This window comes from Eulemur rufifrons, chromosome 17 (genome assembly GCF_041146395.1).
Source record: "Eulemur rufifrons isolate Redbay chromosome 17, OSU_ERuf_1, whole genome shotgun sequence".
In the NCBI taxonomy this organism is placed as follows: Eukaryota; Metazoa; Chordata; class Mammalia; order Primates; family Lemuridae; genus Eulemur; species Eulemur rufifrons.
Genome location: NC_090999.1, coordinates 50636095 through 50661344, shown reverse-complemented (window position 1 = coordinate 50661344; position 25250 = coordinate 50636095). Strand labels below are relative to the sequence as shown.

The window sequence follows — 25250 nt, the reverse complement described above, 5'->3', positions numbered from 1 at the left end:
TACATGTTGGCGTCTCCCCAAAATTCATTTGTTGGAATCTAGTACCCACTGCGATAGTATTAATATTAAGAGGTGGGGCTTTGGGGAAGTGACTAAGTCATGAGGTCTCTACTCCCATGAATGGGATCAGTGCCTTTATTAAAGAGGCTCGAGTGAGCTTCCTTGGCCCTTCTGCCTCATAAAGACACATAGAAGGTGACACCCATGAGGAACAGGAGGCCCTCACCAGTCACAGAACCTGCTAGTACCTTGATCTTGGACTTCTCAGCCTCTAGAAATGTGAGCAATAAATTTCTGTTGTTTATAAATTACTCAGGTCAGGGTACAGTAATGAGCCACATAATGATATTTCAGCAGTGATGGATCCCATATATGATGGAGGAGGTCCCGTAAGATTATAATGGAACTGAAAGATTCCTATTGCCTAGTGACGTCATAGTGTAACATATTGCTCACATGTTTGCAGCAATGCTGGTGTAAACGAACCTACTGTGCTATCACTAGGATAAAAGTATGGCATATATAATTATTTACAGTATATAATACTTGATAATGATAACAAACAACTATGTCACTGGCTTATGTACTTGCTATACTATACTTTTTTGTTATTTTAGAGTATACTCCTTCTACTTTTAAAAAAAAGTTAACTGTAAAACAGCCTCAGGCAAGTCCTTCAGGAGGTATTCCAGAAGAAGGCATTGCTATCATAGGAGATGACAGGTCCATGCATGTTATTGCCCCTGAAGACCTTCCAGTGGGACAAGATGTGGAGGTGGAAGGCAGCGATATTGATCATCCTGACCCTGTGTGGGCCTAGGACAATCTGTGTGTTTGTGTCTTAGTATTTAACAAAAAATTTTAAGAAGTAAAAAATACTAAAAATTTAAAAATAGGAAAATGCTTATAGAACAAGGACATAAAGAAAGAAAATATTAGCTGTGTTTTAAGCTAAGCATTATTACAAGAGTCAAAAGTTAAAAAAAATTAAAAAGTTTATAAAGTAAAAAATTACAGTAAGCTAATTTATCATTGAAGAAAGAAAAATTTTGTTTATAAATTTAATGTAGCCTAAGTCTACAGTGTTCACCAAGTCTCCATTTGAGTACGGGCCTTCACAGTCACTCGCCACTCTCTCGATGACTCACCCAGAGCAACTTCCAGTCCTGCAAGCCCCTTCCCGGTAAGTGCCCTACACAGGTATACCACTTTTTTATTTTTTTTTATCTTTTATACTGTAATTTTACTGTACCTTTTCTATGTTTAGATACACAAACACTTACATGGTGTTGTAATTGCCTACAGTATTCAGTACAGTAACATGCTGTACAGGTTTGTAGCCTAGGAGCAATAGGCTACACCATATAACTTAGGTGTGTAGTAGGCTATACCATCTAGGCTGTGTAAGTACACTCTATAATGTTCACACCATGACATAATCACCTAACAAGAAATTTCTCAGAATGTATCCTTGTTGTTAAGCGATGCATGACTATATTTTGTTATACCAGCCCTAACATACTAAGACAATTATTAATGTTTTGAAAAAAAGTACTTCAAACTAAATGCATAAACAACAGCATATATTTCTGAGTATATGATATGAAAAGAAGATTGTAATTCAGCAACATCTTCAGGGATCGTGGAATGGACTACATGTGAGCTGAATGAAACGTCAACACTAGCATGAGAGAACAAGATGCAGAGGAGACTGTCTTGTCAGTTCCATATGTTCTCTCTCAATGAAGTTCTGTTTCATTCACAGCTGTGGTCATGGGGAAGTCAAGTCCCCATCAGTTAGGAGAACCTAACTAAACCCAAACTGGATCTGAGGTATTCTGGTCTTTTGCAACAGACACAGAAACATTTCTTTCTCCTTTCTTACTTTTATGATGTTACTTTGCTTCCAACCGTTCCCACTCTCATGATGAAAGTCAAACATGGCAGAATCCCCCTTCCCTAGTTCATTGTACCTATGACACCCTCCAGGCGGGTTCTTTTCTTAGTGATCTGTATCTGGAATATTTGGAATCAGACTCTTATTTTCTTGCTTATAATTTTAACTAACTTCAAATCTAGAGCACCTCCAAATACAGTAAATTATTTACTGTCAAATACAGCAAGTATGTAGCTAGAGCTTTGTTATTTATACCGACTGTTTAATGAATCCCAATGGCAGCTTTCTCACGTTACAAAAAGAAAAAAGGAAAATGTTGATTTACTGAATTGATGTTTCTTCTTATAAAACAAATTCTTAAAATGTTATTTTTCCCACTTGTAAAGGCAGTCTAACTTTGTCACCCAATTTCGATCTGTTTATAGGGACGAAGGCAGCAAGAACTGGTGAAATCTGGCTCTGCATTTTTCCAGTTATGGGACCTTGGGCAACTGTTTGTCTTCACTGGCCCTCAGTTTCCTCATCTATAAAACGGGATAGTAATATGTATTTCACAGGTTTTGATAAGAATGAAAACAGATGGTTTATGTGAGGAATTTCTCGAAGTGCTTGGGACAATACAAGAATCTGCACTTCCCTGATGATTAGAGATGTTGGGCATTCATATGTTTATTGGCTATTCTTCTGTCTTTGAAAAATTTCTGTTCATGTCCTTCGCCCACTTTCTGATAGGGTTGTTTGATTTTTTCTTGCTGATTTTCCTGAGTTCTAGGTAGATTCTAGTTATCAGTCTTTATATGTAACCTAAACTTTTGTACCCCCACAATATGCTGAAATAATAATAAAAAAAAAGTAAAAAAAAAAAAAGAATTCGATACATGATACCTGTTATGACTTGTAAGATTACAGAGTAATATTTCTTTATTCTCTAAGGCTTTCAAAAGCCTTTGGTGAAAAAAAAAAAGAATCAAAACCTATCTTTTCTCATGAGCATGGCTGAAATGTCAAACCAAGAACTATATTTCAATAGTAGAAAGGCATGCACACAAAGCGAAGTATTTTAGCCCACTAAGGCATGGCCTTCCTACAGCTGCAGAGATGAAGACACCAGTGTGTGAGGGTAGGTAAAGCCAGTAATCATGATAGGGATTCGCAGAGCAGAGCAGAGTATCAACCTAACTGAAATTCCTTAGCAGGGCAGCACATCTTCTTAGTCACACTGCTTCAATCCACCCAATCTCAACTGTATACTGCCCTATTACCATCACTGCATTTGTAATCATAATCTTTTAAAATAAGAAAAAAGACTAAATGAAGACTTTAAAACTGTTACTCAAGTCATTAATGCACTGCCTCGCAGAACTAGTCTTATCAAAAGTATTTTCCAGGTACCTGGTCCAGAATCGGGCTTAGAACAGTAGGAAAGCATTCCCCAGGCAGCAACTATCTTTCAGTAGTTACAGCTGGAGAAACACACTCCATCTGGGCTAATTTGTTAACTTTGAGAGCTGGATAATTAAGCTCTAATTAACACATTTTGTCAAATGATAAATTCCTTTCTTACCTAAGTATTTTCTCTAAAGTACCTGTATGTTTCAACTATGTATATAAATAGGTACTTCAGAGTATTCTAATTTTTGTCAATTCAAGAGGTTGCCTTAATACAAGATCTTAGGCACTACCTCCAACATTTATCTATTAAACATTCATTTTACAAATATTGACAAAGCATAAAATCTTCAATAAGAATAATGCCCAATAGGAAAAGCAAATTCTTACCAACAGTTGAAGTGAAAGAATATTGGTAGGAGCAGCATATTATTCCCCATGACGAACACTACTGGACTGCAATGTTTATTTGGGCTTTCAACCTCTTTTGGTTGATGGTTCGATTTAAATAAATGGGCAGCAAAATGAGGTAATCAATTTGAGTTATGTTCCTAGAGTCGTGGAACTTAATTGCTTGTATTCATTATTCATACTCTTCAGGCAGAAGAACCTGAGTTTTATTAATTTTCTGTTTTGGGGAACCATATAACTCTGTCTCAGATGTCTTTATTTTTTATTCTTCAGGTTACAAAGTTGGGAAAAGAAACACAAGGGAAAAGTAACGTAGGTGTGGAAACCCATGATGTATGGGCAATGTGACCATTTCCCCCGCACCTTCTTAAAAGACCCAGAGGGAAAAAGCAAGTATTACAGGGTCCCAGGTATGAAGTCTACAAATAACACGGTGCTCTCATGGGATGGAAAGAGCACCAGACTGAAAAGCAGGACGCCTGGATTCTACCCCAGCATTGCACCAACACGCTGAGCGGCCGTGAGGGCTCTCAGTGTTTTCCCCTGTCAATTGTGGCTGGGGTTGCTGGGTTATACTGTCTCCTGTATCCCTTCCAAAGGTGCTCTATCTAGACTCTACCAAAATGAAACAGACAGACCCACAGACACACACACACCCATAGGCTGCCTGGAACAAGGGTAGGACTGGGCAAGGTTGTGGCTGGTAGGGAGGAGATTCTGAACACAAGTCCATATCCCAGCAGGGGTCGGGGATGGGTGGGAAAGAGGGAGTGGACGAGACAAGGGGATCATGGACTTGTCGCTTTTGGGCACTTGTTCCTGGACAATGGTGCAGCAGGGACTAGTTATTTTTAAGCCTTCACAGCTCAGTTTCCACTCCTGTAACACAATGGCTGTTGCACAGAGCCCACGGGAGGGTAAAGTGCTCTACAAATGTCTATTACTACAGAGAGATGTAGTGTTCCACAGAATACAGAGTTTTACCCAGCAGAAACTTTGATTCTTTCAAAAATTGAGAATTGCTACTGTCTTAAGATATGGAATGAAATAAACATGATGATTTGGGTGTAACTTCTAGACTGACTAATGATTCAAACAATAGCTGCTACTGTGTTAGTATAAATGATCAGCTTAAACTCCTATGAAGTAGTTAAATCATTATCTTTCTTTTAGATAAAGTAGATCTTTCCATGACAAAGAGGCATAATATATAACATTGAAAGAGATTTTGAATGGTCATCATGTAGCCCAGACCTAGGTACTCTCCATTTCATGAATTCTTCTGTCCAACAGAAATGTGATTTAGTTCTCACATCTCTAGAAGTTATAATGGAATCTTAAAATTAGATCACATCTTTTGTTTGATCAGATCAGATGATCCTTTTTGTTTCTTGGTTAAGTAAATATAGTCACCAGACATGAAGACCTGGACCAAGGTGTCCACCTTCAACATTTGACATCATGTTGCAGCACAGACTGTCCTTGCAGAATGACAGTAATGCTACATATTTAGCTGCAGCTGGGGGCGGAATTGTAGGGAAAAGTATTATATAATTAGACTATAATTATTCTGGCATTGTATAATAAAGAGCCTCATTTTCCCAGTCTGCAACAAATGACAGAGTTGCTTGCCTGACTCAGGGTACAGGTAGATGCTCTAGATGTCCTTGAATGCCCTAAGGAGCTGGGGGAGGCCACGGTATGGGTCAATGTCCTCTCATCTACTGGGCCCAGATGTGTATACTGGGGGTGATTCAAATCATGTGCATACACACCTGTGAGTGTGTACACGTGTACACGTGCACACGCGCACGCACACACACACACAGAACTGGAATAAGGTTGAGGCAAAGCCCACTAAAAAGCAAGAGCTTAAGCTGGTGTAGAAGCTAAGAGTCCACATGCCAGGCAAACCTTTCTGCCTTCCTGGGTCAAGTCCATTTGCCAACTTCACACTGATTTGTATTAAGAACTTGAACCTTTTCATTATGACCTCAGGAATGGGTCCAACTTCCTCAACTTGTTCTAGGTAGTGAGGGGTGAGAAGTTATAGTACTTATATAGTGATGGGTACTTAGAAACTTGCAAAGTTCTGAATCTGATGAGACCTTGAGAAGTCTTCAGCACTCTAGCTCTATGTCATGTTCGCCATGGACAAGGTGCTCCTAACGTCCCTGCGATAGCCCCTTGATGCCCCATGTGCACCACAGAATCTGTGCCAGGGCACCTCTTGGCATCTAACACATGTCATCACATTTAATGTTGCCTAAGAAAAGAGAACCATTTATTTAAAATAAAATGAGGGAGCTGCCTATCAAAGCAGTAAGGTGTTGTGCTGTTCATTTCTTAGTGTAGCTAACACACAGTTAAAAAATTAAACCACAATGAAATCCCTCTCTTCCCAATTCTATTTATTGTAAAAACATCTAAAATAAAAGTACTAAGTCTTTTTTATCCTAATTAAAAACAGTAGAGACCCCAGGGAATAATAATTAACCTACAAATAAAAAGCACAAATTACTGAAGTAAAGGCAATGTGGTTTTTCTAGAAAAATTCTATGGAATTCTCTGAAGCTAATAAACATATGGATAAAAAGAAACCAAGGGATTAATTTACTCATGCTTTCAAGCTGAAATGCTTAGGCACAACAAAGGAAACAATCAACAAAGTGAAGAGACAACCCACAGAATGGGAGAAAAATATTTGCAAACTGTCCATCTCACAAGGGATTAACAACCAGAATACATAAGGAGCTCAAACAACTCAACAGCAAAAACCCCCGAATTATCCAATTTAAAAATGGGCAAAAGATCTGAGTAGACATTTCCCAAAAGAAGACATACAGATGGCCAACAGGTATACGGAAAAATGCTCAGTATCACCAATCATCAGAGAAATGCATATCAAAACTATAATGAGGTATCATCTTACCACAATTAAAATGGCTATATCAAAAAGATAGGCAAAACAAATGCTGGTGAGGATGTGGAGAAAGGAGAACCCTTGTACACCGTTGGTGGGGATGTAAATTAGTGTAACCACTATGGAGGACAGTATGGCAATTCCTCAAAAAACTGAAAATAGAACTATCACATGACCCAGCAATCCCACTACTGCGGATATAACCAAAAGAAAGGAAATCAAAGAGATATCTGTACTTCCACGTTTATTGCAGCACTATTCACAATACCCAAAATATGGAATCAACCTAAGTGCACATTAACAGATGAATGGATAAAGAAAATGTGGTATAGATACACAATGGAATATTATTCAGCCACATAAAAGGGAATGAAGTCCTGTCATTTGCAGCAACACGCATAGAACTGGAGGCCATTATGTTAAGTGAAATAAGTCAAGCACAGAAAGAAAAATATCACGTTCTCACTCATATGTGGGAGCTAAAAAAGTGGATCGTGAAGATAGAGGATAGATTGGTGGTTACCAGAGGCCAGGTAGGGGAAAGTGGATGAAGGGGGACAAGAAAGAATAAAAATAATAGAGGGCTGATAAGTAGAACTACATAGAACTCAGGAAAATCAGCAAGAAAAAAATCAAACAATCCCATTAAACAGTGGGCAAAGGACGTGAAAAGAAACTTTTCAAAAGAAGACAGACTAATGGCCAATGAACATATGAAAAAATGCTCAATATCTCTAATCATCAGAGAAATGCAAATCCAAAGCACAATGAGATATCACTTAACTCCAATGAGAATGGCTTTTATCAAAAAGTCCCAAAATGATAAATGTTGGTGTGGATGCGGAGAGATAGGAACACTCATACACTGCTGGTGGGACTGCAGACTAGTACAGCTTCTATGAAAAATAATATGCAGATACCTCCAAGAGCTAAAAGTAGAACTACCATTTGATCCAGCAATCCCATTACTGGGCATCTACCCAAAGGAAAAAGACATTCTATAAAAAAGACATCTGCACTAGAATGTTCATAGCAGCACAATTCACAATTGCAAAGATGTGGAAACAACCCAAATGCCCATCAATACATGAGTGGATTAGTAAAATGTGGTATATGTATACCATGGAGAAATAACAGTGATATAGAATCTCTTATGTTCTCCTGGATAGAGTTGGAACCCATTCTACTAAGTGAAGTATCCCAAGAATGGAAAAATAAGCACCACATGTATTCACCAGCAAATTGGTTTCCCTGATCATCACCTAAGTGTACATTTGGGAATAACACCAATTGGGTGCCGGGCAGATGTGGGGGGGGAGGGATGGGTGTATACCTACATAATGAGTGCGATGCGCACTGTCTGGGGAATGGACATGCTTGAAACTCTGACTCGGCGGGGTGAGGGGGGGGCCGGAGGGGCATAGGAAATATACATAACCTAAACTTTTATACCCCCATAATATGCTGAAACAAAAAAAAAAGAAGTAGAAAGTAATCCTTAAAGGCTAGTCTTAATCTAATTGTGCAAAAAATAAACATTTTCCTAGGTTATAATTTTAAAACATTGTAAACGGTGGAAAATACTGTCAACAGAAGAAATGCTGCCAATTTATTTCATTATATTAAGGGCCCCCCAGTTTAGATACTGCTGTCTACCAGCTGCCATCACCTTTTTAAAGGTTTCCATATCTCTGGGATTCAGCTATGGACCTGTGAACATCAGCCTGTTAACAGATAAGATGCTCTAAAGAATTGCCAACCTTGTGGTACCGTCTTGTTTTGCTACATACCGTAATTTGAACTGAGAGCGAACTTCCCCATGTTCTATTTGAATCAGTTCATTATAGCAAGCAATTATGCTGCTATTCTCCATAAATCTCTGAAAAGAAAGCAAAGATAATACATGAGACATATATAGTTACTTCTTAGAGAGTCAAACAGAGAAACTTCACAGTTGTTCCTACCCCCAGGTAACTCTGTTATATAAGACAGCTAGTAAGTAAGATGAGATGAAATAAAACAGTTGTCAAGGTATTCAAAATGCTTGTTTAGATGTATGAGAAACAACAGAGCAGGTAATACTGTACATTCAACTCCCTTCATAACAAAGGTGGGATAAACTTCATTATGAATACTCAAGGGTACAGAATGCCTGCCCAACCGTATTAATTACTGAAACATTTTTGCTTTATATCGCACTAATAAAAATAATCTAAAACCCAGCATTCAACATACTCAGTGTGCACCTCACTATCAGCGACCTCTTTTGAAGGGAGAGGCTGCTCTTTGCTTCCTTTCTAATTTTCTTAGTGCCAAATGCGAAGCTCTACATGTGACAGGTGATTGAAACTCAGTGAACTCAACAACAAAAGATGAACCACCTGATTAAAAAATAGGCAAAGGACGTGAACAGATATTTACCCAAGGAAAATACGCAAACGGTCAACAAGCCCAGGAAAAGATGCTCTATATCATCAGTTACTAAGGAAATGCAAATCAAAAGCACAATGAGATGCCAATTCACATCCACTAGGATGTCTATAATTTCTTTGAAAAGGAAAGTAAGTGTTGGCGAGGATGTGGAGAATTGGAATCCTTGTACATTGCTGGTGAGAATGTAAAATGGCTTAGTCACTGGGGAAAAAACTTTGGGGGTTCCTCAAAAAGTTAAACATAGAATTACCATATGACCCAGCAATTCCACTCCTGAGCATATACCCAAAATAACTGAAAAAAAAGTACTCAAACAAATATCTGTACATGTATGCTCATGGCAGTATTATTCACAATAACCAAAAGGTAGAAACAGCCCAAATGCCCATCAACAGATGAATGGATAAACAGATTGTATTATAGTATATACACACAATGAAGTATCATTCAGACATAAAACAGGAATGAAATACTGATACATGCTACAACATGTGTGAATCTCAAAAAAATATTAAGTGAAAGAATCTAGACACAAATAAAGCCACATGTTATGTGATCCCACTTACACGAAATATCTAGACTAGGTCAATTGACAGAGCCGGAATGCAGACTGGTGGTTGCCAGGGCAGCGGGGAGGAGGATGAGGAGTGACTGCTTAAGGGGAACACGGTTTCCATTTGGGGATGAAAAAAATGTTTTACAACTAGACAGAGATGGTGGTTGTACAACATGGTGAATACACTAAATGTCACTGAATCGTTCACTTTAAAATGGTTAATTTTAGTTTCATCTCAATTTTAAAAAGGCTTTCATGTATTTTAAAAACTTAGCAGATGAATGAACAGATAGATAAGCATATGACAAAGGCGAAGAAAATGCAACACACATCGTCATTCCTCAAAGAACCATTAAGCACCCGCTTACACTAGGCGTGAGCCGCTCTAGCCCTGCACTTGAAGGAAAGGAGGATCTTTTTCACTAACGATCCCAAAGTAATTTGTTTTACATTTCTTATATATCCTATATTATTCAGTGTAAGATATAAAAGAAATCGAGCACTTCCTTTACACAGACATGTCAATTCTTGAGAAATGATAAAATCAGAAAAAAAAAATAGCAAGTAAAAAAATTAGTAAGGGAATACATTTCAGGATAATTCTGCTAAGGAAAGGAGAAATGTCTTACATTTTAATTTATAAAAAATATAGACATCATGCAAATTGTTTTAAGCATGTATCTGGCCAATGATTAAGTAGAAAGATAACCAGAATTTCAGAGTATTCCAAACTATACATCACATTCTTTTGCCGTTCAGATAGCTAGACAGGTATAGAAGGAGAATAGCAGGCCCTGCTGGAAAATATATTTTTTAGATTTCCTGCAAGCAAGTTAGAGAAAGAATCAATCCCTTTCCCCTTCCTATCTTACAAATACACACACACACACACACACACACACACACTCTCTCTCTCTTCCACACATCTGGAGTGGAGGCTTCTCCCTGGCTTTCCCTGGGCTTCCACTGTTTCATGTGGAAGCTGAGAAGGGCTAAGGAAAGAGGGAAAGTCAAAAACAAACACAGAAGGAAAATACTTTCTCTTTGATTTACAAAGTAAAGATAAACACAGTTAGGTTCAACTTGAGCTTTTAGATGGATAAAAACTATACATCGGCCAGTAACAGAGCTCTGAAGGCTGTTATCTTTGAGCAAACATAAAAAACAACTCTGTAATAAAATAAGTTTTGAAAATGTAGGGACCAACAAAGTTAGCAGGTTTCCTTCCTACAGGACTTCTCAGAGCGTTCAATATGTTAATGTGCAATGCTGCTCATGTATACTGTGGATGCTCAGGGGTGAGAGGAGGAGGAACCAAGTCTTCACTGATTCCCCACATTTATTTGACCACAGAAGCCCTTTCTCATGGAACACCTATCATGAGCATTTGCAACGCTAGTGTCCTGTCAAACAGTTTGGGAAATACTCATTTAGTGGACCCAATATGGGGTTTGGAGTTAGCATGCATTTATCTCTTGACTTGATCATGAGTTGTAAGCTCTAGCAAGCTATTCAGTTGTTTGGAGCTTGTTTCCTCTTCTGCAAAAATGGAGAAAATACTGAATCCCTCATATGTAGAGGAGGATTAAGCAAATCATCGGGAACCAGCCCTGACAAATAATAAATCGTAGCTCTCCACTTCCTACTCCACAAGACGCCTCTCCAGGGAGAACCGCGTCCTACAGTTGTGCCCCCGGCATGCCCGGAACATTGCATTGCACGTGGTCAGAGCTCCATAAACAGTTGTTGAATCGAATAAGCATCATTGCAAATAGAAAAAGAGGCACACAGAGTTGACACAGGAACAGCTGCAACTGTTCTTTGCTAAGATGCTGGTTTCTAAGAGGCTCCGTGTGGACTGAGCATCAATACAGTCGGCCACTTATGTGGAGCTTCAAAGGCTTCAAGGGGAGTTGTCGTGGGATGTCTGAGGGCAGAATTTGTTCCCAGATCCCCTCTCAGGGACCACAGACGGAAGGGCTGGCCAATTAGTTGGCAACACAGGGCTGCGTTTCAGCAGATGATTTAATACAATCAAAACGACTCGGAGATAGGAAACAACCTCATGGAAGGCAAGAATAACTGGCATATTTAGAAAGGTGCTTGGGTGGAGAGTTGCCAAAGACAAGATTTTGTCCAAAAAGGGAGAACAGACACCTGGAGATCAGCCTCAGCTGACGGTATACCACAGTAACTCAGGGAAAGCTGTCGTAGGCGCAGTGCGCCTCCCTGGGAAAGAACCCAAGCTATAGGGGCACCCTGACCCAACTGGTAAATGGCCTCGATCAGAACACCAGGCGGTTCCTGACAGGGACTGTTCCTCATGCCCCCACCAAGGGTTTTATTCACTGGGGCTGACTGCACAACTCAGTAACATATCTGGACAGAGGGAAACGAAACCTTTCACAGCAGTAGGGACAGGCTGCAAAGCGCGTAAGAAAGAAACAGTGGAACTTTTGTTAAATTTTCTTAAATAGCGTTTGCACCCAAAGAGTGCTAACTGTTTCTCCCAGGCTTTTCCGTGAGCAAATGTGCAATCTCAAAGCCCTCCAGACAAGATGCTATCATTTCAAATGACACCAATCTCTAAATCAACTAGAGGCAGGGTCACCGAACTCAAAGCAGAATTCCAAAAGGAAACTCAACAGCACTTACATGGGTCCTAATTGCTAAAAGCTACAGTGTGTCATTGTCATGCTCCAATCATCCTCCAGGTAATGAGGAAACCCTACACATCCTCAACTCCAAGAGGTCCTGACTCAGACTCGAAAAGGACAGCACTGGGATGGAAGAGGGGTGGTCAGTATCACACCGAGATCTACGAAGACTGCACATATTTTAGAGTTATTTCTTAGAAAATGAATGAGTAAAGAAAATAAGTCTCAGCCACACAGCTTCTTTGCCAACTTTCCTTTTGCAACTCTCCACTCCAAAACGCAGAAGCATTGTCTTATGCATTGTCATTAAGGCTCAGCACACAAGAATAGCTTTCAGAACCAAATGGCAACCTCAGTGAGAAGAGACAGACAGAGGAAGGTGTTAGGAGAGTGAGGAGTATCGCTAGCCAGCAACATTCATTTCTGTTACACACTGTGAACCACGACACTACCTGGAATCTTTCCTACAACACTGCTCCTTCCACACTGAAGCACAAAAGCACAAAACAGCTCCTTCCACACCGAGGCATCAAAGCACAAAACGACTGCAGCACAAAGGTGCTTTCTACTTCTCTGTGGTCTATAACCAAGAGGAATATATTTTTTTAAGCCCAGGGTAGCAAAGCACCATGACTTAACACACTCGATGGAATATTCACAGTTCACAAGGCAAGGCACAGACAATATCCTATCTTTGAAGGAATACATCACACCACCTATTTGAGAGTCAGATTGCTCCTATCAAAAGACCTTGAGATACTAGGTAAGCTTGGTTATTTAGTTTGTTAGTATGTTTCTTTAGAGTAATCCATCTTAATCTTCAAGTTGCTTATCAGTGTTCTTCATGTAGTTGTCACTCAGAGAATTTCCCTTTGCTGATGTTAATGGTTTAAGCCAGGCATTCACAAGATGCCACTGTCACCACGGGCCTGTCCCTAGGGTGTAAGCTCTGGCCAGCCCTGGTGAACAGAGTCCTGGGTGCCAGTTTGGTGGACTTATCTATACATAATCACACGCATATTAAGTCTAATTGACTGAACTTATTTAAATTAGATTACTTTGGGACTACAGAATTTTGATCTGATTTAATAAGATGTGTTTTCATGTCATCACATATCTGTTGCTAAGATATATGGAGAAAACCCAGAGAGACAAAGGCAAAAAGCTTGACTAGCATTTGCTTGCTACTCTCCCATGAGAACACAGTTCCATCCTTTTCCTAGCAGTCCTGGGACGGATTCCCTCAACAGTTTTCTGTGGCTGTCTTGCTCAGCTGCTGTGGCAGAGTCAGGGGTCAGGCACCTGCACCTGAGAGAGGGGTCAGCTCGTCTTGTACGTACCCTGTTGAAGCCTGCGTGGAGGAGAGGAAGGACTGAGGCCTCTTCGTGGTCATCCGATCTGCAGCAAAGCAGAAAATGTGGTCACTCAGCAGATACAAACCAGGACTCCTCACACTGAAACACGGAGAGAGAACAATGAGGCCACGCGGTGTTAGCTCTACGAGGGGCTGCCTGACCGGCACGTGCCCCCGGGGCACGCCTGCCTTCAGGGACACACCCACCTCTGCCTGCCAGATGCAAAAAGAACAAAAATGGAAAAAACTCCAGCAGTGTGTCTGCAAGTGTCACCCTGGTACATGAGTGGCCCTCTCCAACTCTGGGCTGCCCTTTGGGGATGGGGCAAACGTATGGGAGCAGTCCCATAAAGGGACGCACGAGGTGCACTGCTAATCCTGAGACCACTGGCCCCTGTGCTGTCCCCAAACCTTCTGGAAATATATATAACTCCCACCCAAGAACTGGCCGGGTGCAACTCTCAGTGTGAGGAAGACAGAGGCATTACAGGCTACGGGATCCCACAGCCAAATGGAAAGAGTCAGCAGGAACTCAGAGTTAGAAGGGAAGAAGAGAAAACTAAAATTGGTAATTGTCACTCATTTCGCAAGAGAATTCCTGTAGTGAGCCTACAGTTGGGGGTCAGGACTTCAGTCTGAGTACAAGGTGGGGGTGGGGGTCTGCTTGTCATGAAGACACTGTCACTGTTGGGAGGGAAACGGTGTCCTGAGAAAGCCAGCAAGTAACGGGGGTACACCACCCTGAAAAGCAGGCAGGAAAAACAGAATACAAGGGATTGGGCGGGAATGCAGACAGAAACAGGAAGAGAAACCCAGTGCTCAGCTGTGGCATTACCGTGAGCCGATTCCTGCCCTGCGGGGAAAAGCTGTCTGACCTACTCCCTCTTTCCCTCGGGAACTCAAGGTTCTACCTTCTCTCAATGGTAAGTGGGGGCACAGGGGGACACAAAAAGGGTTCCAAAGGCACTAATAACGTTCTATTTCTTAAGCTAGGTGACACAGACATAGGCACTCATTTTATTATTGCTCTTTCTATGTAAAATATTTTATAATGAACAACAGAAAAAACAGGTGAAAAATCATAACAAAAAAGTCATAGTAAAGCATTATTTGTCAAGGACTAGTAAACATTGTTGCTATATGAGTAGGAACAAAAATTTTTTTTTCTTGGGCCCATGGAGTAAGCCAGGCTTGGGAAAAATGCCGTGTGGCCTGGTGCATTTCTGGCATCCACGTGCAAGACCCTGTTCAGATCTCAGAGTGCAGAACATGACCGCGAGAAAGAGGGTCGAAGGAGGCCGATTTCACATCTCAGTTCCCCTCTCTCATTCCCCTGGGATCTTATCACCCAGCAGGATGGCAAGGTGTAAGGAACCAGTGGGGACAATTTCTTCACTTTCCTTGGACTACAGCCCATGGGAGGTGCCAAAGTGAGGAGACACAGCTCCTAAGAAGAGACTCCAGCACTAGTCCGTGAAGAGGAGTCTTTGGTAAGCGCAAGATTTTGCAGCCATGACCTCCTGCAGTACCCGAGTGGCTTTGGACTGAAGTATTTCAAGTCTCCCGGGGCCAGGTTGGTCTAGGCAGAGCCCTATGCTCTCGTCTGAATTCACGGCCTGTCGGCTCCTTCATCACAGAATCTGTGCCAAATGCCACAATGAGGCCGAGTCCAACAGGTCCTGGGCACTAATTAAGGTCTTATTCTCTCTGAAGCTAATGACAGCCATTAAGTAACTACAACAACTTTTGCTGCTTGCCGAGATTCCCACCACTGTAGCGTGTACAAACGACTTTTCTTCCTGCGGGCTCCCTCATTTTAAGTGCTGACGTTTTAGATGATAAACCCAGCAGAGCAATTTCTCGTCCCACAGTCTCACTGTACCCACAGCCCAGTCCCTCTTCTTCACCTTCCAACACTGGGATAAACCTACTACTGTCCTGCTCTGGCCACGTGACCGTCCCAACAGCAACTTCACAAACCTTTTCTTGTAGTGGATTTAGTACCTCTTTGTTCTCATGCTTGAACATGAAGAAAATTTGTTTTTTCTTAAATGGAAAACAAGCATAGCCCATCTCTTTGCTTCAAAGAAAAAAGATAAACTGGAACAATGTTCTCTCCAGACCTTCTCCTCCTCAAATTTTCCATTCATTCTGGCAGATGATGAGCAAACTTTTTTTCCCCAAGGTGTGTGAGTATGTGGTAACAGCGATTATATATAATAGAGAGAAAAAAAACCTAAATATTTCCAGGAACTTGAGAAAAAAAAACAACCCCAAAGCAAGATCTAAAGTTGATGTTCAAGACATGCCCCTTGCTTTGCTAGCTCAAAAACTGGATCACATCAGACAAATGTTTCAGAATGAACAGTACTACTTGCAGCTGGCGAGGGGAGGGAAGGGGAGGTGAGCTTACGCTTGTGAAACCACCGCAAGGATCACCGTGTGCTCGGAGGGATTTGTGGCCCGGATTGACCTGCAATGAGAAGACTCCAAGTCAAAGAAGGTGATCTGGGCTTTGTTACATAAAATGAATGTGGAACTTCTTCACATTGAAAATGGCACAAAATCAAACCTTTCTCTAAAGAAAAGGTCTCAAGACACATGGAAGACAGCAAAGAAAGATGCCCTTGTGGATTACGACAATCTCTTCATTTTAAATTAAAAAAAAAAAGTTTTTGAACTCCTAGGCAATGATCCAACAGGCCAGACCTGCCAATTTTCCACTTCAAAAATTGGCAAATTCCACTTAAATTCTATGGTTTTTTTAAATTGAAATTCCACTCTGCAAAAAAATTGGCAGTTCTACAAGCCTCCTCTTATCAGTTTATACCTGGGGGAGCTAATCAGGTTGGATCTTTTTCCTTTTAAAATAGGAGGTAGTTCAGAAAGTTGACCTTATAATAAAAACTAAAACACTTGCTGGCAGCTGGATGTACAAATGCAGGTTAAAGCCTCTTAAAGATAGTACAAAGAGCCACCCAAATCCTTCATTCATAGTTGTTTGTGCTTGAATACTTTAAACAACTTGATCATCAGCTGGGGAAGAGAAATGTCGCAATACGGTGACTGTCACTGTCTAATGATGTTTGTTGTACTAGAACCACCTGTATACTGTAAATTTATTCCCTAGGAATTCAACAGGATAAGAACACAGAAGGATAGAGAATGTTGAGGGCGATGAATCTTCTCAGAAGAAGGACTGTGCTGCAGCTGATTCTGGTCTAACCTGGTCGGGGGTCGTCAATTGAACAAGCGTCAGTAAAGGGCCGCACACTTGCAACACGGTGCAAACCCACACGCTTGTTTTGATCTATTCCCCTGGTCTGGCCTCTGCGTATTTTGAGCTCCCTTGGAAGGGAAACACCATCTCCAAAAACAGAATCACTCCTGAGACATTTGTGAAACAACATGTGTTTGTGTTTCTCTCTAGCTGTGGACATTTCTGCTCCTCTCCATTTTAACCTGTTTGCGCTATTGCTCCCCCAGGGACAGCCCCGGCTCATGCTGCTTCACCCTTTTCAACTCCAGAATTTCCTGACTTTTCTCAAAAATGTCCTATTCCTCGAGACCTCACTCTACGTGGGTGGAAGGCTCACAGTGATCGGCTGCCGTGTTCCCCGGAAGGGAGGTTTCCCCTTGTGAATAAATGACACGTGAAAGAGCAGGTCCTTGGGAAGAATGCTGCCATTCATGGTGCAGGGGTGGGGGTGGGGGTGCTGGCACAGGCCACTGCCCATCTAGCCACCCCACGGGGCAGGTCCTGCTAAGGTGAAGCTACTCTTATTAGTATTTTACACTTAGTAGCCTCCTGATATTCAGCAGAAACAACGGTTAGCACCTAATGAGGAAGAGACACCATGTTTCAGAGGCATGCTCTGGTCTCTAGGGACACACTATTAAGCACTTCTCATCTTCCCTCAGCCACTCCCACCTCAGTGAGGCAGCAGGACAGACCACTGGGCTGCGTTCTAAGGGGCGACTCCAGAGCTTCAGGCACGTTATGAGCGTAACTGGGCCGGGACATGCTCTCCCTTGGTTTCCTTCAGGACTGGCCTCTGTCTTTTGGGTTGCTTCCTGCCGCTTGCCTCTTCCCTCTCAACCCTCCAAAGGAGGGGACTCAGGGGAACCTGGGAGCAGGTGGGCTGGGGTCCAAGGACACACGTTAGGCTTAAGTCCACTCCTAGCTCAAAGGCCAGGGGTCTAGGGCCACAGACGACAATAAAGAATGCACATCTTCCAGGAGTGTGTCCCCCAGGCCTCTCCCTAGGGAACGCATGCTGGCAGTCAAGCACTCAGAACCTGGCCACCCTCAACGTGACCAGTAGCGGTCAGTAAACAGACTGCCAAGTGCACACACCTGCCTTCTGAACTGCAGCCATCCCTTTGTTTTTCCGTGCAGCTAAGAGAGAAGTGCGTTTGTCAGCAAATAAAATTCTATCTCTTTATATTCAAAGAAGAATGTAAGCTTATCTGCTAATCTGGACCTTTGCCTGAACTAAAAGATTTCTTCCTATTAATTTTTTCTGTACAACTAAAGCTTGTCTTAACTCATTCCACATATGCACAAAGGACTGTGGTATTTCTACTACAAACCCATGTAAGAAAAAGTAAGTGAAGGCCAAGAAAAATCAGACATATTTAGTTATACAGGATCCAATTCTACTCTGCAAATCATTTAAAAAATATTTCTTCATACCAAAAATAGCATCCCAATATTTTATATGTATATTTATATGTATTTTAAATAGGAAAATATTTTCATTCAGACAGATGAGGTTATTTGAGACCATTAAAATATTTTAAATACAGGTACTTCAGAAAAATCCTTCTTTGGGAAACTGAACGTCATTAATGACTAGCAGAGTGATGCTTATGATAAGAAACTTCTCTTAATCCATTAATTTCCTGTCAGGGTACCAAAGGTTCTCAGAAACCATTTCCCCATCTTCCATTTCACTTACTAATACTCAAGAAAATTCCAGCTCCCCATGCAATTGGACTCTGTCCTGGTCTAGCATTTAATTAGTGACCTCTTCCTGTCTAGCTTCAAAGCATTCCACTTCTGCTAAATGAATCAGTTCATCCAGAGCTAACTCTCATGACTGTGCATTTATTTATGAACAGGCCTGTGCTTCCTTCCCAGAGCGCAAGCATTTCTGTACACAAGCCAGGGGTTTGGGCCCCTGGAAGGTTTTCTGCCGCTGCAAAGTGGCTGCCTTCGCTCCGTGACTGGGAAGCCTGCTGTGGGATCCACCCATCTGTGTCAGGCAGAAGAAAATTTATATTTCACACATTTCTGATGTTCATTTTGGGATAGAATAATGAAGATTAAAATAGCTGGTTTAAATCCAAACCATATCTGTGTAATGAGAACTGTGTGAATTTTAATGTTTTTTTATGAGCAATGCACAGGGTGGGGGGAATACCCTGAAGTTTCCAGGGGAGCCTAGCTCACACCTCTAAATTTAGTGCAATTCAAATGTGGAAAAATGGGAAAGGAGAGATAAATCCATAGGAAGGAGCTATAGCTTTCACCATAGAAATCTGTATAGATTACTTAGGAACATTAACACATGTTTTAAAAGTATTTCAGATAGAACTAAAGACATCTATAAAGGAAGCTCATTTTAAGCTGTTAAGTAAACATCTACTAAGCAGATTACATTAGGGAAGGTACCTGCACACTGCTTCTGCATCGAAGTTCCGAGTTTGTCTGTGATCGATGACAATAATTTCATGATGCTTATCAAGAAAGCATTCAAGGGCTGACTCCGGAGTCCGAGCAATATTGCATCTATAACCAGCTCTGTCACAGGCCCACCAGAAGCCATCACTCTGACTATCTTCCTTTGCAAAGATCAGCAAAACCTGAAACACAACGAAAAGGGCATCTTGACAGAAATCCTCCTCCTCAGAGACTGTACTCAAACAGCCCTGGTCACCAATGGAGGGAAACCACCTGGGTTCAAATCCCAGCCCCTCCAGTTAGTTACTCGGTCTTTGAACAAGTTATTTCATCTCTTTGGCCTAGAAGTTCTCTGCCCAGAGATGGGATAAGAAAGTGCCACATAAAACTAGCTGTGAGAACTGAATGAGCACGGACGGGGCAGGTGCTCAGTCACTCTGGTGGTAGCTGTTATTTACTGCAATTACAAGTATTTTTAATTTCCTAATTGGCTCTGTTTTTAAGTAAGATAAGCAATAAAATTATTGACAGGATAATTAACACAGGTTAGATTATGGTTCACATATATAGTACATGTATTTGGTTCCAGTGCAAATGGCATTTGCCTTGAAGTCCCTGGAGGCCACCTCTCTGAACTTGGCACTAAAATACCTGTAGAGACACAGGAGAGTAGGGAACTCAAAACAGCCTCGAAAACAAATTCTAACACCCAATCCTTGCCAGAATCTAGAAAGAATGATCATGAAATGCGAAGCTGATGGAGCGACACTGAGGAAAATTCGCCTCTATCTGCCTCACTGGGAAGCAGCCCCACCCGCAGCAAAGAAGGTGGCAATATTTTATGCAACTTTCTCCTCATCATCCCTTGGGCTCAAGAGCCCAGATTCTCTGCCAGCTCGAAAGCCAGAGACAGCCTCGCCACCACCCGAGCTTCTTTATTTATTTATGGTCTGTCTTCCTCACCAGAGAATTAAGTTTCAGGAGAGCAAGGACTCACCCGTCTCGTTCCCGGCTGTACCTCCCGGGCCCATCACTGGGCTGGCACTCACTAGCTGGTTGGTAAATATTTGAGGAGTGAAAGAAAAACTGCTTATGAGGTTTTCTGAGAAATGTAAGAGGGCTTTACTATTAATAGAAGATTACCTCCCAGCAATAGGTCTAATAAGAAAAACCTATAATAATCTGAAGATATTGATAAAGCATTTAATATTCTTCCACATCCACTTCTGCTCTAAACGATTGAGAATAGAAGGGTAGTTTCTCAACATGAAGAGCTTCTAAGCCAATAGTCAATATCATTTGCCATGGTGAAATACCAAATGTGTTTCATTTAAAATCAGAAACAAGCCAAATTATCCAACCATTACCATTACATTTGAAACATGTTTTATTAATTAAAAATTAGAAATATATAGAAAAGTAAAAACAATGATATAATGAATCTCATGTACGCATCACCCAGCTTCATTAATAACCAACTCCTGGCCAGTCTGAGTTCATCTCTCTCCCTACTGACTTTCCCAACTCTTGTATTAGATTGTAACAAATCCAGACATCTTATTTCATTCATATGCTTTTGTGAAGGATAAAGACTCTTTTTAAAACAAACAAAACCACAACACCATTTCATACCTAAACTTCCCCAATAATTCCTTAAGATAAATAAATATCTCAATGTATCACACATGCCATTTGTTTTATACTTTGTGGGAATTATTTCTTATTTTCTCGAATGCCATGTTTCCAGAAGAGAAATAATATACTTTTCAGCATGATTCTAACATTTTCTTCTTAGCATGTGGCTTAAAATCACATGCCAGGAACACCTGAGGCTGCCACATTTATTAAGACTCACCCTGGCCAGAGAATGTCACTGTTCAGCCCAGGATGCTCCTGACATCTCCAGCCACAGAGGTCCTTCTAGGAAGAAATGAGAGGTGGCTCTCCCAGGAGAAGTGAAGGGCACAGCCATGTGGATTTTGATAATGAAAAGAAACCCTTCAAACCAAACTATTAACAAGAGAGCCACAATAAGAAAAATCAGGTAGGATAAACTGGTTGGTGCAAAAAGTTAACAGCCCTTCGCTTGGGGTAGCAGGGGTGTTAACATAAGAAACTCAGTAAGCAGAGCCTAGAAGTCAGAAAAGGTGAATAAACTTGTCTCTCATCTGTCTGGCTGAAATATGGATCTCTAAATCAGAATCTTAACAATGTATATGTCCTTGATACCATTATGCCTTAATATCTGACTAATACAATAAGAACACAACTCTATTCTTCTATTGGACATTGCTACAGATATCACTAATTTTTAAAAACACCGTTTTTTATTACTTAGGGTATGCTGACGAACAAAATAAGGAGTCCTTGCACTGTAGTGGCAGATGGACAAACAATAAACAACAGGCACATTGAGTAAGCACATTCTATGGAATGTTAGTAAGTGGCAGGTGCTATGTAGAAAGCAGCAGCGCAGAGTAAGGGCTCAGGAGTGGGTGTGGTAGCAGTGTAAACAGGTGGCTAGGGTAGGCCTCATGCAGACAGGTGAGCAAATGCCCGAAGGGAACAGAAACAAAAGTCCAGTCCGAAGGAAAAGCACTCCAGATAGAGTGCCATAAGCCCCTGCTGTGTGCCTGATGCGTTCATGGCACTGCAAGGGAGCCAGTGTGACCCGAGGGAGGGTGGGAGGCCAGTAGGCTGAGAGAAAGTCAAGTTCATGGCAGAAGGCTGTGACACAGTAAGGCTTCCCAAGCCCTTTGAAGGACTTAAAAACTGGATTTCACATGGAAACTTACAAACTGATTGAAGGTGGGAAGTTGTATTAACTGTGCCTTTTTATTTTCTATGTTTCTGAGGCTTTGCTGACACCAGAAGGACTGCCCCTCCCAGGGTTAGCTAATTCCTAGAGATAGCAATAACTTTCCAGGGCTCACACCTTCCATATGCAAACCAACCAATCCAGAGCCCATGCCCCAACCACCTCCTTTGGCTCTTATGCTCTGGGCTACAAGCCCCCTACCCTAATCACCCCGGGGCCAGGTGCCAGACAACCACAACCCCCTCCCCCACAACCCCCTGAAATTATTTAGACTAGCCCCATCCTAAACCCACTTACCCTGCGTCTCCAAATCCTTCCCATGGAAACCACAGAAAAGGCTCTTGCCCACGTTTCCCCACCTCTCTCTGCCTCCTGACAGACCCTGGGGCTACCGTGTGGCCCTATGTGGCGGGGTGTACCCCCTCCTCTTAAGAACTGTAACTATTTTTTCAATGGCAATTGTCCCCTGAACTGTTGGCCTTATCACACCTGAATAATAAAATCTACATTGAAAAAATGAAGTACCTATATTATAAAAGCACTCACTGGAGAATTTCTTTGGATTGTATGAAGAATGCTTTCCCATTTACAAAAATTAATTTAGAAAGACTACTTTTCAATTATTCAACTCCTAAGCAGAGTGAAAACCTAAGGGAATAAAAAATATACACTTTAGAGTGAAACACTGTAGTAATCACCTTTTTAAAATACCTGGTTTAGCTCTGGAAAATTATACCTTCTCCAGGAAAGTGGTGGATCCAAGTTACTAGGATTGGACTCTTTGTCCCCATCTCCCAGGCTATAGTTGGGCTAATGATACTCTGTTTCCAGGAATTTAGAATTTGAACAGAAGGACACAGTGGCTGGGAACCGGGACCCTTGGCCCATAAACAGTAGAGATATTAAAGGAAGAACTTTAACTGCCACTGTCAAGGGGCTCAGAGATGGCCCACTGATGTCCTTCCCGAGCCATGGCTTTGCAACTCTTCCTTGGATTCTGGGGGGAAGAAAACCCAAATTGCACTATCTTTCTAATATATTTCTTATTCATTTATCTACCTTTTTTTTAAATATAAGGCAGCTGTTACTTGCAACCAAAAAAATGTAAAGCAATACACTCTTTCTTTAGCTTTAATAGTCTATATCAGTATTGATAGTTTCTTTGTTAGACATGGTCTTTTGTTAATATTTATTGATCATTCACTGAAGTTAATACATGACTAACTCACACAAATGATTTTGCAAAATATATTTCTGAAAAAAAAAATCATTAGTGGCCTATAACTGAACTTGATTTGTACAGAGTAAAAGCAAACTGATCCCTGTGCTTGCTCTAAATAATATGCTCCACATTCATTCAAAGAGTATTTGTTGATGACTTGTTGTGTAAGATGTTAAGAACTGGGAATAAAAAGATGCCAGAGATAGCCACAGGCCAGTCTCTGCCCCTAAGACCCGAGCCGAGGAGAGAGTCAGGCAAGCAGATAATTACAATAGATGCTCTAGTAAGCGGTGACCACAGACAGAGCACGGGCAGCAGCCCTGGCACAGGGGGAACAAGCAGGAGGAAGTAGTTTTGCCACATCAATCTCACTGTACTGTTGTAAACACAGCAAAAGAGCAGAAGATGAAGAAACGATCAAGGCTGAAGCCAGTAATGATGAAGAAACATCTTTCTGGACCAGAGCTCGGCCACCTTGGCTTCTGTCCAGACCCAGACCACAACGACCAGCAATCCTCACTTAGCATGGTAGAGCCAGACTATGCTAAAATGACCATGCAAAGCTATCTTAACAAACAATGCCAAAATTATGACTGTTCTGTGACCCTTAAAGATTTTTGTCAAAATACTGCAAATTCTCTTATTGCTGGTTACAAATGTATAGGGAAATGAAAAAATGTAAAACCAGTATTTATTTAGTACACTGTAATCTAAAGCACTAGAAACACTGAGGATTAAAATATTTTCTTTATTTTTAAAAACCTCGCCAAGAGTAGTTTGAACAGTGCTTGCCACCTTCTTCTAGTCATGTAAATGACGATACGGAGTGAGCATCTTTTCTCTGCTTCTGTGAACTGTCATAATTCCTAAGTTGGGATCAGCTGCCAACATTTTATCCTCAGTGCTTTCTGTGTCATGCAATATCCCCAGGGTTCCTTCCACTAATGTGAAGTTTTCTCGCTGGCCTCACTTCCTCTGTAACATCTTCACCCCTTTCATCACAAGCACTGTCTTCACTTATGTCGGTAAGCTTGCATCCACCAGCGTGTCCAGAATCTCTCCGAGGGAGCAGCCCGGCATTCCCACGGTCAGCTATTTCTCCTCCGCCTACCTTTGATTCACATTTCACTTACAGCACTATCACTTTTCATTTCTTCACTGCACTTCCACCTTTGTTGGCTCAGTCCTTCTTTCGACGATCTATTTTTGTATTATGCCATGTGGGTTTATCACGGACAGACAAGAGGCAACACAACTACGTGCTTTGTTGTCTGTACTTATGCCGAATGACAGACAGGCACAGACCAACCACACTGACTTTTTAAAAAAGTGATGGGTTACTGATGATGCTGCACATTTATTATTTACGTAGTAATCGGTGGACCGGAGAGCCAGCAGCAAAGTTTGTACTCTAACATTTATTCACAGTTAAAACACCGATGTCACTGCAATCTGACACATGTTGTCAGGGGTCTGATGTTATTTAACAAAACCGTGGAATTTGCACACCTTGGAACTGGGCAAAGTGAGGGCTACCTGTACTGCTTTTCAAAAGGAACTATTAATATTATACAAAGACCTCAGACAGCCATGCAGGGCCTCCGTCAGTCTCCAAGAAGAACTCTACCTAAATCTTCTTGGAACTACAAAGTTTAATTCACCCTTCATCCTGGGCTAGGAGGATGAAATGAAGGCTGACCCAGGGCAGGGCCATGAGAGTGCAGTGAACAGACACGTGGGCTGCCAGTTACCTAAGGGGCTCCCAGCGGCAATGATAGGAGCAGGGGCCACGGAACTTGGGAGTTCTCGGAGCAGGAAGGGACTCTGGGAACGATCCATTCAACCACCATCCAACAGATAAGGACAGCGACCTCCCCAAAGCAAAGCAGCAGCAGAGCTGGAAC

The 25250-nt window shown here is 41.5% G+C and overlaps 1 protein-coding gene across 19 annotated transcripts in view; it reads right to left on the bottom strand.

Annotated features, from left to right (window-relative positions):
- Nucleotides 1-25250, bottom strand: part of PDE8B (phosphodiesterase 8B) — a 223765-nt gene that overhangs the window by 62222 nt on the left and 136293 nt on the right. For all 19 annotated transcript variants that reach the window (XM_069492718.1, XM_069492723.1, XM_069492721.1 and 16 more), the window contains 4 exons: nucleotides 19298-19488; nucleotides 16034-16093; nucleotides 13607-13664; nucleotides 8411-8499 (listed from right to left, as the gene is read on the bottom strand). In XM_069492718.1, coding sequence (XP_069348819.1) covers nucleotides 8411-8499; nucleotides 13607-13664; nucleotides 16034-16093; nucleotides 19298-19488 — 398 coding nt within the window. The remainder of the gene's footprint in view (nucleotides 1-8410; nucleotides 8500-13606; nucleotides 13665-16033; nucleotides 16094-19297; nucleotides 19489-25250) is intronic.